The 19,082-nt window shown below is 41.4% G+C and overlaps 1 protein-coding gene across 2 annotated transcripts in view; it reads right to left on the reverse strand.

Moving 5' to 3' along the window:
* The window catches only part of MYOM2 (myomesin 2), a 184,744-nt gene that overhangs the window by 41,195 nt on the left and 124,467 nt on the right, over nt 1-19,082 (reverse strand). For both annotated transcript variants that reach the window (XM_088479697.1, XM_088479696.1), the window contains 5 exons: nt 18,569-18,613; nt 14,723-14,859; nt 10,717-10,861; nt 9,668-9,727; nt 2,485-2,552 (listed from right to left, as the gene is read on the reverse strand). In XM_088479697.1, the coding sequence (XP_088335823.1) occupies nt 2,485-2,552; nt 9,668-9,727; nt 10,717-10,861; nt 14,723-14,859; nt 18,569-18,613 (455 nt within the window). The remainder of the gene's footprint in view (nt 1-2,484; nt 2,553-9,667; nt 9,728-10,716; nt 10,862-14,722; nt 14,860-18,568; nt 18,614-19,082) is intronic.

The following is a 19,082-nucleotide window of genomic DNA, read 5'->3' on the forward strand; positions in this document are numbered from 1 at the left end:
AGCATGAACCACACACATGCAGTAGGTGGAGAGGACTCTGCTCATTAGAGCATACAATGTAAAAAGAGAATAAAGGGCAACAGGCACAAGATAGAGGATTGTGCAGTAGAGATGAAATAGTCACAAGTGCTAGAGTAGGCGAGGGAAAGACCAAAGTCCCACTTTCTCTTGTGACCATGTTTTGTTACAGAACCTCCTGTGGCCAGAGCTAAATGTGTTCCTAAAATGTGGTAGTATAGGGAACTAAGGTTGCAACTGTTACCATAGGAACCTGAAGTATTGTTACAGATGACTGGTACACAGTAATGAATGAAGAAGCCAGTTGCAGGTCAGCAGAAGTTCAGTAAATGATTGTGGTTATATACATAAGGTAAGATTAGACATAGACGTCAATACAAGTGCTTTAAAATTAATTTTGGTGTTTTTGGAGGGGAATTGGAATAATTGATAGTGAGCAGTAGAAGAGAATGCAAATATGAGAAAATGATTTTGCATACATGACTTGAATGAACAGGATAGATTTTTTTTATCTTCCATCACTGCTATTTATCAATACAATGTCACCTTGGCAGCTTACCAATGCTCTACTCCCTTGCGATGCTTGCCCGACAGAGGTAAGTATAGACTTAACTTTTCTCAGGCTAGTCAGCATCCTTATGGGCATTAAAAGGTAACACCAGGTAACGCATTGTGGCATAGCCAGGGATGCTGAAAAACTGTCAAAAATGGAGCCTATGCAGCTGCAAGAGGATGAAAGAGATCCTCTTGCTATGCATATTTGGACAAGCTTGTAACTGTGCTTCACGAACAAACCCCATGTGTAGGTGGAGGTGACCTATAAGGAAGATATAGCCACAAAAGCTTTCTTTGAAAGGGGGTCAGCTGGACAACTCCTGATGTCATCCGATGCTGGGTGTTACCACTATCTGACATACAGGAATTTGGAGAAGTTCCGCGACACTCCCGTGCCATCAGCCAGCCAAAAGCAGAGTGCTAACACTTGAAGCTGATCAGTGTCCTGCTGCCTTTCCTCAGCAGTCATAAAACCAGCAGTAATCTCTCTCTGGACTCCTCCCCAGGTAACTCTGACTAACGGTCCTCTTTGGCTCTCGATTTACCTTCTCTATCCTTGTGGCTCTTTCTTTTGCTCGGGATGAATGAGGTTTGCTTAGTTTTGCTTAGTTTCAGATATGTAGATTGGCTCTGCACATTCTCGGAAAAATGGCAGTATGCATTTAAATCAGATTCCCCCTCCCCCAAAGCACATGGCTCACTATGAAATCTGTTGATATTTGAATATGATATTTCAATTTTGAAATACCTGCGTGCCCACTTTTCCATCTTCGCTTCCCCTCATACACCATTGGTCACAAATGAACACTGCACTGGAAGCCTGGTATCAATTTAGAGAAAAAATGATTTATTTGAATAACAAATAATTTTTTCTCTGCACTGCATCTGTTATCACCATCCTGAAGTGGAGATTGCATAGAGGAATTTGTTGTAACTTCCCCATGCTTTATACTGTAGGAGAGCCCATGCGATGGCCACCCTCAGTGATACCCAAAAAGGACCATCTCGGGCTTCAATGAATGGTAAATAAGGAGAATCCCTAAATCCTGGATATTTCTTTAATAAGCAGATATTGTATTAACCGCTGAAATGGCTAATATTTTTTCCAAAAAACGCTCAAAAAATGGTGTATATTTATGATTGAATATGGCCAATAACATCTACAGTATTTAATACTTATCGAACATGATTTTATTTAAAAAAAATAATTTTTTAAACACATAGCATTACTGTTGATTTTAATATCGATCAATGATATATCACACCATAGATGATCAGAACATCACGACATCGCAACTTTGCATTTCCCCGGTGGCTCTCCTCTGATCAGCCACTGGGTATATATTGGGGGGGCCAAGGGTTGCTTCATTTACATTTCCCCTGGTGGCTACTACCTACTGCAGTTGCCAGATGGTGGGTGCTGCTAGGCTGCTGGATCAGCAGTAATCAGCTGCACAGCACACTATGGTGGAGGATACAAGGATGAAGTGGGGCTGGGAGGTCCATCTGTGTCAGCAGCCGGAAGATTATTTTCCAGTGGCCGCCCAGTGGGCTTTTCTGACTGGTCTCATTTTTGCAACCTTGTCGGGGAACATACAGCAAACGATGCGACCATGCCAGGCAAGTGGTTAAAGAATATTTTTGGGAGAGAATTGAAAGATGCAGGGTGGCTATTAGGATGATATGGTATGGTGTACAGCCACACGATTACCTTTCTCACTACACTAACATACTGGCGTACATAGAAACTGGCACTTTGGAAGCAACAAATACTACATATAAATATATTCTCATTGTTTTTAGAGGGTTTTCTTATCAATATTTGTGACATTCAAATCACATATAATTAAAGTTAGATGATTTTTCATTTCTAAATATCAAATGACAGAAGAATATTTAAATAGTACCAACCTTGCAAACAAGTAAAACTTCACATTCCTCTGTAACATCCCAATACAAATATTCCAGGAAATGAGGGCCTGTAGATTGTAGAAATATATAATCAGCAAAATCTTCATATGCAAAAAAGTATTCAAATGAAGATGATCTTACAAAAAAACATTTTCTACACTATTGGGTACATGGTAAGAGTCAGTTACATGTGAGAAAAATGTGTAGAGACAAAGGCTGTGTCTTTTCTGTTATGTGTCTGCCTTTGTGCACTTACACCCATAGCAAAGCAGGATACAGTAGACTTGAAGAATTATCTTTTTATCTTTGCAGAATGGGCAGATTTTTACATCCCCCTCGGAGGTGGCAGTAATCAGAAACTACTTTACAAATGGCATCTTTTATACCAATTAGCCACATTGTATCATGGAAGCAAATTAATATGTGTACATAAGCGTATATAAATAACATTCTAATCTATAAAATATATCTCCTCACCACCATCATTTATGTAATAATGCTCCAACTAACTGTGTTATAGGTGAAAAAATGTGAAGGTTCTTGGCCAAATCTGCTAATAGGCACTAATTTAGGATTATTTTTTTAAACAATAAAGGGTCTGTGTAGACGAACGTCATCCGTGCACTGGAAGAATTCATCAGTGAATGCACTCAGCAGACAAACATGGGTATTTACATTTAGAAAATAAATCCTGTGTCTACATATTTTCTGATTACTTTCTCTAGCTGGTATTTACCTCAAACTCCCCACTGAATAAAGAAGCAGTCATCTTAATGCAATGATTCCACGTAAAAATTACTTGAAACTTATAATCATGTGAATAAGTAAATTAAGGGAGAGTTTATATTAAAGCGAAGAAAACCGGACTAAAAATTGTAATGGATAGACATGGTTAGTGACTATGGCAGAACAAATATTGGGGGCACCCAAGCACCCATAAGAGCTGGCGCTTATGAGTGAGTTTATGAGGTTAAGCATGGGTGACAAATAGCATAAGATTGGGAACACACTAGAGAGATATTGGCACAATATGTCATTTTGAGGCATATTGGAACGACATATCGTGCGTATCGCACAGTGTGTACGCTCAATTGCGCTCGCTCTGGTGCATCATATATGACATTTTCTGTTTGGTTGGACTGCATGGTCAATCACAAGATATTGTGAAAGATGTGGTACACATCGTGTAGTGTGTATGGCCAACTAGGCCACCAGGCGATATGTCCTTCTGATTTGACCTCTGAAAACGTCACCTGTTGCCACTCCCAGCCAGTGATCTTAAAGATGGTTATTCTAGTGTGTACAGGAGCAATGATAAATCATATACGATCAAACGACACGTTAAATCGTTCCATAGTTTGAAGGGTTGCACAGTGTGTACGCTTAATATTGTTTGTTCTGGGATGAAGGGAAATTGGAACGACCATTGCGTCGTTTTGGCAGCGTTCTAATGTGTACCCAGCCTAAGAGGATAAAACTTAAATAATACTGAAAAGAAAGATATTCTTTCTTGTTTCACATGCTACATAAAGCTGCATAATACCAATTGTAGGCTAAGACAATGGTCTTTCACGTACAATCTGAATTTGTCCAAATGTAAAAACACTGGGTCTCATTCAGACCTGCTCGCGAGCACAGGATGCTCGCAAGCGGGTCGATGGTACCCAAATGCGCATGCGCACGACGCAGGCTGCTCCGTCGTGCGCATGCGCGAGACCCGGCGAGCGGCGGGGAAGCCGTCGCTCGGGGTCTCGCACCAAAGGGGCTGTGCTGTCGATGGTGAGTGACAGCACGCCCCCTTTGGTGGGCGTGCCGGGGAGTGGCTGCCCAGACGGAGGCGTTCCCATGGGAATGCCTACCATCTGGGTCCGGCCCCACTGACATCACTAGTGATGTCAGTGGGAGTGATTTTGGCTCTGATAGAGCCAAAATCACTCCAGGGCTTGCGGCAGCCCGATGGTTGCGATGGTCTTGACCATCGCGACCATCATCATGGACGCTCGCTTAAGCTGTGGGTGGTAACCAGGAGGACGCACCAAAAAAAAAAAAAAAATGCCCTGATTCAGAGTGGGCGCTCGTTCTGAGTGTCCGGCTCTGAATCAGGCCCACAGTTATTACATATGTATACTTTAGCTAGATAGCTAGATAATAACCACATTGTAGCCCTGTTTCCCATCTTTTCTACTGATGTTGATGAGAATCACAATGACTAGTTAAGATGTTATAATTTATCAAACTAATATTGCATAGATATGAAATCATTATGTGTACAGAGTGAGACCTTATGGGTTATAGAAATATTGAGTTACGAGTAAGAACAACAAGTGCTATATGATGAAACTACTGTATACTATACACGCTTCTAATACCAATTGGGGATGTAGTACACTACTGTATAATGCAATCATGCCCACGCCATAATTACAAACTTCCCATGGAAAGGTATGAAAAGGGAATTGCTCACTAATGATCTTTACCAAATGTTAAATTAATTCCTCATGGGTTATAAAAAACAGAATTATGTTCTATATAATTATGGTCAGAATGAAGAGATTAGCTATCACATTAGCACAGTCCTGTAAAAAGGCCTGTATTGCAGTGATGCAAGCTGCGATGTGCGGTGAGGTCAATGGCTGCGGAGCCTGGTACACATGGATATGGGTCTGAGTGATGGGAGCCTGTAACTCTGCATCAGACTACCTCACAGTGAGCGGTTCATCCACTTTATCCTAAGGTACTGTACCCAATCTATGCAAATTGCTCTATACATCTATAAGAGCCATCACGTAGTGTTTTCACAGTCCGATACACTACCATTTATTGTGTACCATAGAGGACTAACCATCAGCTGCAATATTATCCTTATATGACAGCAAATCTGTCAGTACTGCCGGGACTCATATTAGTGCAAGTTATATTGTATGTGTGTGTGTGAGTTTTAAGAGTAAATACTATTTAACCAAAATGCTCTGAGGAGATTGTATTACATTGTATCTTACACTATCCGAAAAGGTTCTTTATAAAGAAATTTGTTGTCAAATTTATATTATACATTTGATGTTTTTTGTGTGAATATGATGTGTCAATAAATGCATTAGGTACTTTTTTAATACCAAGTACATCTGTTTTCTTTTTTGGTATATATTGGATCGAGTAGCCATTTTCTGGTATTTCTTCACTGTAACTCTCGCCTGACTACACTAAGTTTCAGTGTCCATTGACTCTCCTACCTGCATCACTGTGTCTTCTCTTGCTGCTGCTGACTGAGGTCCGATCTCTAAACACTGCAGTGCTCTTCCTGGTCACATGACACATCCAAGGTGCCCATCAGTGCTCAAGGCACACCACTCATACTCAGAAGCATGCCTCTATTAGCTCTCTTTCTGTACAGCTTACTTCCCGTGGTCTGGCCACGCACCCATCTCTGCAAGCAGTGTCTGACTGACTGACTGACTGACTATATAGAAGTGAGGCTGAGCTGTTGCTGTCTCATCTCTTATCTACATTTCCAGGGAGTTCCACAAAGCTGGTGAGTATTAACTGTAAAAATGATTACAATAAACAAAGAAGATGTTTATAAGTTATAAATAATTTTTATATCAAATCTCAGGTGTATGATAGCCTACCCTGACTGCACGTCCCTAGATGTAACACAAGTTATTTTGCAGAAAGCACCTTGCCTCTTTTTGCTCTGCACATGCTCCAGAACCAAGCATGAGTCACAGGGGCATTCCCAAATAGGATAAATTCAGCAAGGGCCTGCTAATTGTGGGCTAAGCAGATATGTACGTATGCATAAATTCAACTGATTTCAGACATCTATTGCACCTAGAATAGTGCTGGTACAAGTGTGCACTGATAATGACAACAACTATAAAATCATGAATACGGATAGGGGCGGTCTGAGCACAAAGATACGTACAACTCTCCATAGGGGCAAATATACACATTTAGGGCATGATTCAGACCCAGATGCAGTGGCGTAACTAGGGCAGGGCGAGTGGGGTGCATGCCCTGGGCGCCGTGGTACCGGCGGCGTGGGGGGGTGCCGCCGGCCACGGTACTGGCCCGCCCTAGTTAGCCAGTGTAGCGCCGACCGCAGTGAGTGCAGTCAGCGCTACACATTTACACAGGACCAGCACTAGGCTTCCAGTGCCGGTCCTGTGCTGCACAGCTGAGCCCCTTCCCTCCCCCTGAGCGCTTGCCCAATAGTGCCAGGAGGAGGGTGGCAGGCGGGCTCAGACTGTGCATAACACACACATTGCCGCCAGCACTGACGGTGATCTGTGTGTTAATCAGCAGCCAATGAGAGTCAGACAGACTGTCATTGGCTGCTGCTGCACACACATCACTGCCGAGCGGCAGCGATGTGTGTCTGAATCAGCAGCCAATGAGAGTCAGATAGACTCTCATTGACTGCTGCGCGCCCACTGCAAGAGCCGGGCTTCCGTCTGGCTCCTGCAGTGGTAATGGGAGAAACGTCATGATGTCATGACGTTTCTCCCATAATGCAGAGCAGAGCGGCCTGGCCCGGGAGGATGGACGTGCGGATGGCGGCGGGAGCAGGAGCATGGATACAGGTAAGTATTTTTCTTTTGTTTCATTTTAGTGTGTATTTCAGGGGGGCGCGTTCTATTACAAAGAAGGGGACTACTACTGGGGGCACTACTGGGGGGATACTACTGTGGGCACTGCTTCAGGGGGGGACCACTACTGGGGGGATACTACTGGGGGGGATACTACTGGGGGCACTGCTTCAGGGGGGGGACCACTTCTGGGGGAGATACTACTGTAGGCACTGCATCGTGGGGGACCACTACTGGGACTACCACTGGGGGGGATACTACTGTGGGCACTGCATCATGGGGGACCACTACTGGGGACTACCACTGGGGGGATACTACTGTGGGCACTGCATTGTGGGGGACCACTACTGAGGACTACTACAGGGGGCACTGCATCAAGGGGGACTCCTACTGGAGTAACTATATAAAGGGCACTGTATAGGAGGGACTACTACTGGGGGCACTACTGGGGGCACTATATAAGGGGCTCACTACTGGGGGCACTGCACTGAAAAGGGAGAACCAATACAGGGGGCACTGCATAAGGGGGGACAACTACTGGGGGCACTGTATAAATGGCACTGTATATGGGGGATCACTACTGGGGGCCTGCATATGAGGGATCACTACTGGGGGCACTGTATATGGGGAACTAATAGGGGGCTGCATAAGGGGGACCACTACAGGGGGCACTGTGTAAGGGGCACTGCATATGGGGGACCACTACTGGGGGCCTGTATAAGGGGAACTAATCGGGGCCTGCATAAGGGGGACCACTACTAGGGGCACTGCATAGGGGGGAACTGTATAAGGGGCACTGCATTAAGGTGCAAATGGAAAGAAATGTTCCCAGTGACAAGAAAGGGGTGTGTGTCATGTTGACACGCCCCATTTTTCAGTGGCCACGCCCATTTTTCACACATAGGGGGGGGCTCCATTTTCAAATTTTCCCTGGGCTCCAAATACCCTAGTTACGCCACTGCCCGGACTCTATGCTGCGCTCGCTCGCATTGAGCAATTTTTCGCAATCTGCGCATGAGTCGCAATGCGCATGCGCGAACCAGTAATTGCGATGGGAAAGTGCTCACCCGTAGCCTACAGTCGGGCTGCTATTTTGAGTGACGGATAGTGCCGTTTGTGGGTGGTAGCAGGGGAAGGTGCTTGAAAACGGGGCTGTGGATGTGCGAACGCAGGCATGCCCGACCGTCAGAACGGCATTTAATGGGTGTGCATAATTAGCAAAGTAGCGTCATTACACACGTGACTAGGTTGTATTTTAGACTGAACTGCTCGCAATGTTGTGGTGGGAAAAGGCTATCACAAGCACTCCGAGTAGCTCCCATGGCTCTCGATGTTCCCGATTAATCCTGCAACTGCCAGAGATGACGTGTGTTGCGAGTGGCAAAGGGGCATCTTTATACAGGTGCAAGTGCATTGTGCAGCTGCTCGCTATTACTTAGTGGGTAGCTTTACGCAACGCAGTGCGAACAAATGATTTAAATAGCCGGCCCCTTTTAGCCAGTGAGCGGACACAAATAGCGTCCGGGTCTGAATCAGGCCTTAGTTCCATACAGTACATGCAATGCAGGAGCAATTACAGCTCCAATGTGTTTAATCCTAATTATCCGGTCTGCCCACTCTTGCAGATAGTGATCTAGGTGTACAGCAAAAGGAACTGAAGCTACAGTGCGCGTCAACCTCACAATATAACTTATTACAGCCACTGGGAAGCATAACATATTGAATGAAAACAGCATCAAATCAAAATGATCAACTTTGTTATATTAAATCTGTGAAATGTTTGAATGATTACGTTCTATAAAACTGCATGAAACTCATTTTAAAATGTTGGCTATGATGAGGAACATGAAGTGCTTTCATCAGAGCTATTTGCATAAATGAATGAATAGACACTACTTTTCCACTTTACGTTAAGTGTAATGGTGTGTGTTCAAATTCCATTTTAAATGATGAATTTCTGCAATTACAGGAGGATAAATTTATAGGATAATTTTGTGTGATTTACTTCAGTTCCACCACGTTAATGAACCTGCCTCTTTAAATCAGGTATAATATGGATAATATGGATAACGATTTAACTCTCCAACTCCATTGTAGAAACTAATACCTATTCTCTTCCCATTCCTATCTCATTGTTAATATGTACATTAAAGTATGGTGTTATATGTGTTTCTATCAGTGAAACACCTATTAAATGATATGTTTAGAAGGTATATATCCATACAGTATATATGTGGGGATGAATCTCACTAGTTCCAATCATAGCTGGAACTACCATTACACTCCCACCTAGAGTACTGTGGACACTGAGGGGCTCAGGTTATTTTAACCTGATTTTATTTTAATTTATAACAACAGTAAGCCGGGGGAGGGGTTCCAAACCAACTTGTTGCCTATGGGGTGTCAATTCCGCTGCCTGTTCTATTTATTACTCCTGTTTATTGTCCTCCATACACCACTTGACTACAAGTGCAAATGGCAGTTATATAACTAGATACTGAAATCAGTTTTGACATACCGCATCTTTGGCTTTTTCCCAGTGCCAGTGGGAAACCAGCCCTAGCTTCTTTGTGCAATATTTATCTGGTAAATCATACCTTGTTTCCTGATGTATTCCTTCCTCTGGAACTCAGCTTCAGCCAAAAGTGCCTTAAACGCTGCAAACATTAAGAAGCAATATGTAAGGAGATATCAATGCTACTTAAACAAGCCATTACCAGTTGTATCAATGGTTCCCATGTGTTAGGCAAATAAGTGTAATGAATATATTCGGTCTAATAATACTGCATTAGAAAAGCTTAATATTATCCAGGTAGCAGTAAGGAAGGCTGCAAAATCATACAAAAAGTACTTTCAGATGTGTTTGGGAAAATTATTTTCTGTGCTCTCGCAAATCATCCTGTACATGTCCCAGGGAATCAGCGGTGCCAATCAGTGCCATCACTGATATCCATAATGTTCTATGTAAAAATGAATAACTTTTACCAAGGGCAAATACACACCTAGATATGGGGATTATTCCCTATAATTCAACTGGTTTTACATGCTTACAAGTTGAAGGAATACATTTAAAGCTGTTAATTAAAAGACTGTTTCAAATTCCTGTTTTAAAAATGCTATATACTGAACAAAAATTTCAAAGGGAATGAGGATAGTGTAATAAATACTTGAAAAGACACCGACTTCCTTCATCCGTCTAAAGTAAGATTATATTAAAATACACATTCATAAGTGCACCAGGCTGCTGCCAGTAAATAAAATACTGAGCATCCCAATGTAAGTCGTGTTACAGAGTTGTGAAAATATTATACAGTTTATCCCCATATTGAAATGACGGTCTTATGGAGTTACCACAGGAGGGTCTAGGATTTAGACTTTGATTACTATCTCTGACTATGATGGCTCTGGTGCCCTAACTTCATACAATGATCTAGTCACTTTCTATTATATTATTTGAATTCATATCTGATCTAGCACATCTCTTATTAAGCACCATGTCTATAGTTTTGTACATTTAAGGCTTTATTTTAAAACCTCAATAAAAATGTTTAATGCCACAAAGCATCAGATTAATACAAATGTAACAGTCACTCTATAATGTAAGATACAAAGGATAACTTGATTTAAGGCCATGAAAACATCTTACCATCGCCAATGAGAACTAATGATGATTGGTTCTTGGCTTTACCATCTTGGATCTGTACTGTGTATGTGCCCTCATTTTCAACTGTAAATCTGTCCATTACCATCTCAATAGTACCAGTAGATTTATCAAATTTAATACGGTGGCTCTAGAAGACGGAACATACAAAACATTGGCTATATATAAACTTATATAGAAGTTTGTGAATACAAAAACTGCACACCTAAAAACACTACAAATGACCAATCACTGTAAACAAAAATAAAATTATAATTTACATTCAGTAGGTGCTGTATGTCTTATATGGGTTTTCAATTGGACAAGAGAATGTAATACAAGACTTTGCATGAAGGCTTAATTTTCTTCACACAGTTATAATTTTATTTTTATACATCTAAACTACTTTTTACAAGGTAAATGCAGAAATATTGCTGTGTCCCTTCACTCAGAGTCAGGCTATAAATAATACTATCACCAAAGTCAACTGTTACTGTTGAAATTTCAAAAGTAAAAAAGGTAAAATATCGAAACTGTTACATAAAAGAAAAATACTGTTTAATGCCTCTTTCAACCCATCTATGTGCACCATGGGGCAGATTCTCAGTTGGGAGTAAATAAAAAAAGATAGTAACTGTATCTGGAACAAACCATGTTGTAATGCAAGGGGTGCAAGTACATTTATATTTTTTTGCATGAACAGATTTTGGATACACCCCTCCCAAATCTAAATCTCTGCCCCTATAAAATCCACCCCACCTGCTGTGCAACATGGATCTACCAAGGTGCAAAGCTACTTGCTCTTCTTTGCTTTACTCCCACCTCAGAATCAGCCCCTATATACATTAGTTGTACTTATAAACCATGGCTATAAACTCTGCTAAGACATATTTACATTCAATGTAGTCTATTTAGTAATGTAAATAGAGAGGGTAGAGAGGCACTTTTCCACCTTTTCCTTCATAGTTTCCCTCATGGCAGAGAATTTGCACAGTTGTCACCGGTGGCATTCCCATAGGAAGAGATGGTTATAGGGCCCCATATTTTCCTCCTCCATGCTTCACAATCTAAACAGTGGCTCTTTCCGCATAAGCACATACAGGGACTGAGGACCTCATTCAGAGTCGGTCGTTGCGGCCGCACGGTCGTAAGGTAAAAGTGGCCGGATATGCAAATGAAGCGCTCGCAAGTTGCGTCGTTAAGATGGGATCGTTAGCTGGACGAGCGAGGGGAGGATGTGGCCGTAAGACTAAAAAAACGCCCCCTTCTCATTCCCATTACACGTCATCTCCGGGCATATAAGGATTAATCGAGACCATCGGGAACCATCGGAGCTGGTCGTAGACCTTGAGGTTGACCATACCCTCTCTTAAGCACTACGATCAAGTCAGTGTAAAAACCTCCCATGTCACATGTGCCATGACACTATTTAGTTAATTATGCACCCCCATAAAATGCCGTTTGCATAGTCAGGCACGCCTGCGTTCGGATCTCCACTCCCCCGTTCACAAGCACCTTCCTCTGTTACCACCCACAAACGCCTCATCCTGTCACTGAAACTAACGACCTGGCCGTTGAAGGAAAGAGCAATTTCTGATCGTAATAGCTAGTTTGCGCACGCGCTATGCGAATTTTACGCATGCGCAGTTTAGCGAACATCGGTGGTGTACGACCGTGCAGTCGCAACGACCGACTCTGAATGAGGTCCTGAGTCTGAGTTACATGCAAAGTGGCTAGAATTGCGGGCAGCCACTAAAGCCTGTTTTACTACTTTCTGATGCTGTGAGTATCCTAATGTGGGGGATGGTGCTTGTGCAAACGGGAATCAGTGCCACTCATTACTTTTACACCGGACATCACATCCATCATCATTAGTATCTATACTTGCACCAGCCCCATGTTAGGTGTAAGAGATCCATCACAAACAGGCTTCCATTGCTCATGCCCAGGATATGCTCACAAGTCAGAGTGGTTCCATGTGATCGCTTTGCCATCGGCTAGTTCCTGTTCCAAAATGCCATATTTCACGCAAAGATAGATCCAGCCAAGTTGCATCCAACTTAGGCCCGTATTCAATTTGAGCCGAGCCGCGATAATTTAACGTGCCCCGGACTTACGCTGACTTCGCCTGTTTTGTAGGTGTTAAAGTATCGCGCACATGCACGCTTTACACCGTATTCAATTTCAAAGTACACGTAAACGGCACCCGGCGATACTGTAACAAGCGGAAAGTACTGTCATTTTTGATTAAATCAGCCTGTAACCCCCCAAATGATGCTATGACATGGGGGTTCACTATGCTACCCCCCGATTTGGCTTGCTGAAGGTATTTGGTGTTGTAAATGGGCTCAATAGCTGCTAAATAGAGTTTTTCTATACCTGATGCAGAATAGTACTTAGGAGTATTTTTTCCAGAAAATAACTTATCCCAGCAAATTTGGGCTACTTGAAAATGGGGGTCAGCATATTTAAAGTTGAAAAAGTGAAGTTGAAAAAATTGTTAAATTGTTAATTTTTGGGGTGTCCTTAAGTTTTTTTTTTTTACACAGTTTACTTTTGGGGGACTGTCTGAAAGCTGCACGGGGGTTCCTGAAACGTTGCACCCCAAAACCCCAATTCTGCACTTTTTACCGCCTGCCATTCATAGACGATATTTACCGCCTTTTACATTGCACTGACTTTCCGCCTAGGCGGAAAGTCTTTGAAATTGCATATGGGGTAAAACCAAAACAGGCGACAATGACGTAATCGGCGGTAAATTACCGCGGATCTGGACTTAACGCCTCAAATTGAATACGGCCCTTAGTATAGGACAGTAGGATAGGCATTCACACAAAAGTGCGTACGTTGTATGCAAAAACTCGCTATTTGCACCGTGAAGAGAAATCCATGAGACTCCGAATCAGCATCAAAGCCACATAATTATTACTAAGTAGGTCTAAATATTTTCACATCCTAATATATTATCACAGTGTTAACTTATATTGATTCAAATATTCAATTATTAGATAAGGACTTTTTATATGACACGTAGATGTCCTTTGTGCAAGTCTGGGAGCTTTGTTGGAGGATAAGTGACCATATTAGGCCATTTTAGGCAGATTTCGGACACTGGCAGAATATAGAAGAATATAGAGACAGGAAATTCACCCATTCTCATTGTGTATGTGGTAAACAAAAATCAACCACTCTAGATGAATGGCAATAGCAGAAATGATTGATAACTGAGGTATGTGATTAATTTCTGCATCCGGAGTTGTAAGCCTAGAGGTACTTCATTTATATACAAGTAAGAACATGTGAAACCGTATCTTTATATTCATATTTCACATTACTTTATATTCATATAAATTGCATATTATAGTGTGTTATATATAGTATAAACAAAGTTATTCAATGGTAATTAACAAAAGAAGAAAGGATGAAGTAAAATATTATTATTTAGCCATCTAGTTTTGCTATTTCATTACTGCTGCTGATCCGAACTCATTGATGAAGCATGCATATGAATTGGAAAGCATGTTATCTACTATAGAATACAATAGCAAACCTGTATACTGTATAAGAAACTCATGATTGTTATGTTACAAAACGAGAGACATTGCTTTAGGGAGTGAGAAAACAATAATTACATCTACTCCTTAAGGGGAAAACACAAATATACTGTATTTACAGACTATGTAACAGATCAATATTAACTGTGGCTTATTATACAGATCAATACCCAAATACCCACACTTTTCCTTTTGGAAACAATACTAAAATAATGTTTTGTTGTTACTGTTGGACATTAACGGTTTATATTCTGAAAAGACTAAAGGCTGGATTTGTTGTGTTCTGAATCATCATATTATACTGAACAGCAATTGATGTGATTACTCTTAAAGGACCCATATCCCATCCCTTTGCAACAGGACGTTGTGGTGCAAGTATATAGATATATCTCAGTTATTATAAAAGCACATCAAACACTTAAAAAATTACTGAAAGTGGAAGGGAAATATATACGTACCTCACTGTCTTTAACCTCCATATCATTCACAACAAACCTATAGCTTGTTTCAGCAGACAAGTTTTGGGCTTCAATCCAGAAACGAACTTTGCCCCTTTCCAATATCTCATAGGCCAATTCAGACTTCAATGGAATAGCTACAAGCGAAAACACATGGTGGTTACCATTAAGGCTGGCACAGCTCACCAAAGTGCCATTATTGAGAGTTGAGACATCATCACACCTGTTTTTTTATTTGTTGTTTTTTTGCCTAAGACGTCATTTATTCACACAGATATAAAAAATGCACAGGATTCAGCAATCTTGCGGTACCAGCCGTAGCCGTATGCTGCCTTGGTATGTAAGTAAAGTCAATGGGGAGTGGACAATGCACATGAGAGAGATAACTCCAGAATATCAGGTGAATGCTATTTATCCATTCAGGACCATGTATTACTGTATACTTCTGCTGGTCTTTGGTGAGCTGATTAAAATGTAAATAGCTAATATACAGTTCCATTATCATCTTTGTGCCCTTATTTCCCGAGCTAATATGAATCTGACAGTGACAGAGGTAGTAAAATGTAATTTGATAGAAACAGAAGAGATGGGCACATGTTCAGGTCACAAATCAGTGCAAACATGTTTCAGATGGAGAGAAAACACAAGGAAATATAATACATTGCAGTTATATATTGTTCAGAAATAGAAATACAAATTAGTGACAGCTACCGGTACATCAGAAATCACAACCCATTGTATCCTACCAGTTGTGCTTTTATAGGTATTCCCTTTGCTAAGGTTTGCTACAGCACTTACAGAATGAGAGAAGTTTGAAAGATGAGTGATTTCAATGAATGTATGATGATAATACTTTTTGGTTGTAAGCTGGGAAGACAGCAGGGGATTTCTAGCCATGACTCATAATAAAACATACATAAAATAGCAGCCTATCTTCCCAGGTACTCAAACCTCTTTTCCAACCTTTCCGGCCACCAGCTACCAGAAAAATCAGCTGTTAATACAAGGGGACTAAACAAACTGTATAAAAAGATCCTGATATATTTGCTACACACCTATATTACATAAGCTATAGAGATCAGATCCTCCATATCATTAAAGCTAAAAGGGAAACATCTATATTATAAAACTTAATGGACATTTCATATGGTTGACACTAAATGAGCCTATATCTTCTGTATCATTGAAGTTAAAATAGATTAGACCTTTTTCTTATTTCACTTCTCAACATTTACCTTTGGATCCAGCTGTACTTTTCAGCTCTGTGATGGGAAAAGTCTGACTCTAAATTTAACAAGGGACATTTGTTGGTTGTTTGGAATATTTAACTCCATCTGTTTGTCCACTCTGAGCACTTATTTGTTTACTGAAATTCTTTATTCCTTGTCTCTATGTATGCCTCGTCTTCCTTTCTAGTACTTTTGGCATTCTGTTCTCCCATTATTCTTGGAATCTTGAACTTCTAATATCCTATACACCTAGTATTTTTGGAATCCTTAAATCCTGGAATCATGCAGGAGTAAAAGTTCGTGTCAAGTGGCCCTGGCAAAATAGACGGTTGTGCCACCCCCTTTCCTTGGTGGCTCTGGCTTGCTCTGGGCCCCCTGTGTCTCTCCAACCCCCTAGTGTTTCTCCAGCTCCAGCCAGTCCCCTTCTATTTCTCTATCCCCCAGTGTCTCTCCAGCTCCAGCCAGCCCCATTCTGTCCATCTAGCCCCCCTAGTGTCTCAAAGCCAGTACTCTTCTGTCTCTCCAGCCCCCCAGTTTCTCCCCAGCCAGCCTTCTTCTGTCTCTCCAGCCAGGTTCATTCTGTCTCTCCAGCCCCTTAGTGTCTCTCCAGCTAGCCAACTTCTATCTCACCAGCCCCCCAGTCTCTCTAACCAGCCCCCCAGCCTCTTCAGCCAGCCCCCCAGTGTCTCTCCAACCAGCCCCCCAGTCTCTTCAGCCAGCCCCCTTTGGCCTCACCAGTCCTCCCAGTGTCTCTCCAGCTCCAGCCAGTCTGCTCCCTCTCCAGCCCTGTCTCTCTAGCCAGCCTCCTTCTGTTGCTCTATCCCCCAGTGTCTCTCCAGCTACAGCCAGCCCCCTTCCATCCCTATAGCCCACCTTCTGCCTCTCCAGCCCCCCAGTGTATCTCCAGTCAGCCTCCTTCTGTCTCTCCAGCCCAACAGTGTCTCTCCAGATGGATACCTTCCAGCCCCCCAGTCTCTCCAGCAAACCCCCTTTTGTCTCTCCAGCCCCCCAAGTATCTCACCAACCAGCTCCAAAGTCTCTCCAGCCAGACCTCTTCTGTCTCACCAGCACCATAGTGTCTCTCCAGCTCCAGCCAGCCCCTTTCTATCTCTCCAGCCCCCACAGTCTCTACAGTTATCCCCCTTCTTTCTCACAACCCCCCAGTGTCACTCCAGCTCCAGCCAGTCCCCTTCTATAGCTCCCTCAGTGTCTCTACAGCCATTCCCCATTTTGTCTTTTCAGCCATCCCTGGGTCATAAACCCTGAAATCCTCATGATGCAAAGAACAGCTCTTATCAGAAAAGCTGTCCTTTGCTTAAATCTTCATTGATACAGCATTACTAAACACAGCTATGCATGCGATCAGTGGCGGTATGGGTCGCATTCAAAATGCGATGCTTGATGCATTCCGCCCATGGTATCCTGTAGATGTGGCATCCAGAACTCCTTGTATTTGTTAGCATGTTACTCCTGCCAGCTTGAATTGCTGGTACCTTGTACTCCTGATACTGCTGTCTGCTGATATTCAGACCTCCTGTTACCATGTAATTGTTGCATCCAGAACTCCTGGTTCCATTATTCCTGATACCTCTGGTATCCTGAACTACTAGGGGTAAAATTACTAAAGTGAGAGTTTTTAGAAGTGAGTTTTAGAAGAGATGTTGCCCATAGCAACCAGTCAGATTCTAGCTATTATCTTCTAGAAGGTGTTAGTTAAATGTTAAGTACAATATGATTGTTTGCTATGGGCAGCATCTCTTCTAAACCTCACTTCTAAAAACTCTCACTTTGGTAAATCTACCCCCTAGTCTGTATGCTTTTGTTACTTGTGGCATTCTATACCCTGATACATTTGGCATTGTGTATTGGATATTCTGTACTCCTGGTGCTGCTGAAATCCTAATATCCTATTCTTGTCTCCATGTACTGTATTTAGAATTCTGTACACTTTGCACTCAGCTATTCCTGGAATTCTGTATTATTTAAGTATACAATAAATTTATTTTGTCCCTTACTGCAACCCCAAATGTTATTTGAGCACATCTTATATATAAATAAAAGCATCATCTTAAATCAAAGGTCTGCTGGCAAATATGTTATATAAATGAACTTGTACATATATCTTTGTAGCTTATGGAGATTAAACCTTATAAATCACTAACCAAGATCAGATTTTGTAGGTATGATTATCAAGATTAGACCTACTGTATATCACTGAGGATGTAACCTTGAAAAAACAAATTCATGTCTAGTACAAAGACCAGCTTGCTTTGATCCCAGGTCTCTGCTATGTTTAACTGGGGAAATGTCATTTGAGATAAGTGTTGATAAGCATGCTGCGATAAGTGTTCTGTGTTTGCTTCTCGTCTCAAGGTAAAACATATTGACTAACATCTCATTAGTATTATTGTTCCTTCTATTTTTTTTAGCAAGATAAGAAGATTCCAGGTGATTTGTAGTGTTATATATATATAGGAGTCTTTTGCTCCTTATAATATAGGTCAATCCATTAAATACAGTTGATTTACTGTTGTTCCCAACAAATGCAAGAAGCTAAACATCATGGCTTTAGCTAAGACATCACAGTGGCAAAAAATAATTTTAAAGTGCTACTTACTGGGATTTCTTATTTCATTACTTAGAGCCATCAGACGTTCCAGTTCTAGAAAATAAACAAATACAAATGAGTTTGTTGTTATCATTAAATACAGAATATATATTATTGATCCTTGTCATAATCAAAAAAACATAAACATTGCAAATAAATACAAACAATTTTTTTTTTATTATTCCATACTTTTTATTATATTTTTCATATTACTACAAGGTAATACACATTATTATTTGCTTAAAAAATATAATCTTTAATTTAGTTTGTAAATTTAGTATCATGGTTATCTTAAATCATTTGACTCTGACAGTGCTTTGCCAGGCCCCATAGCTAAATTTGGGTAGGGCATGGCAAAGCCACTTCCCTCCCTTGCCATCCTCCATTCTGATTTTAGAAGAACAAAGCAGGGGACTCTTCTGAGGGTGTGCTGGCTCTGTCTAAAATCATATTTAATTGAATATTGTATACCTTGATTAATAATGTAGTTTGTTATATTATAAGCAGGTACTTTAATATATAT

The sequence above is a fragment of the Taudactylus pleione genome, unplaced genomic scaffold, assembly GCF_031769625.1.
Source record: "Taudactylus pleione unplaced genomic scaffold, aTauple2 ptg000244l, whole genome shotgun sequence".
In the NCBI taxonomy this organism is placed as follows: Eukaryota; Metazoa; Chordata; class Amphibia; order Anura; family Myobatrachidae; genus Taudactylus; species Taudactylus pleione.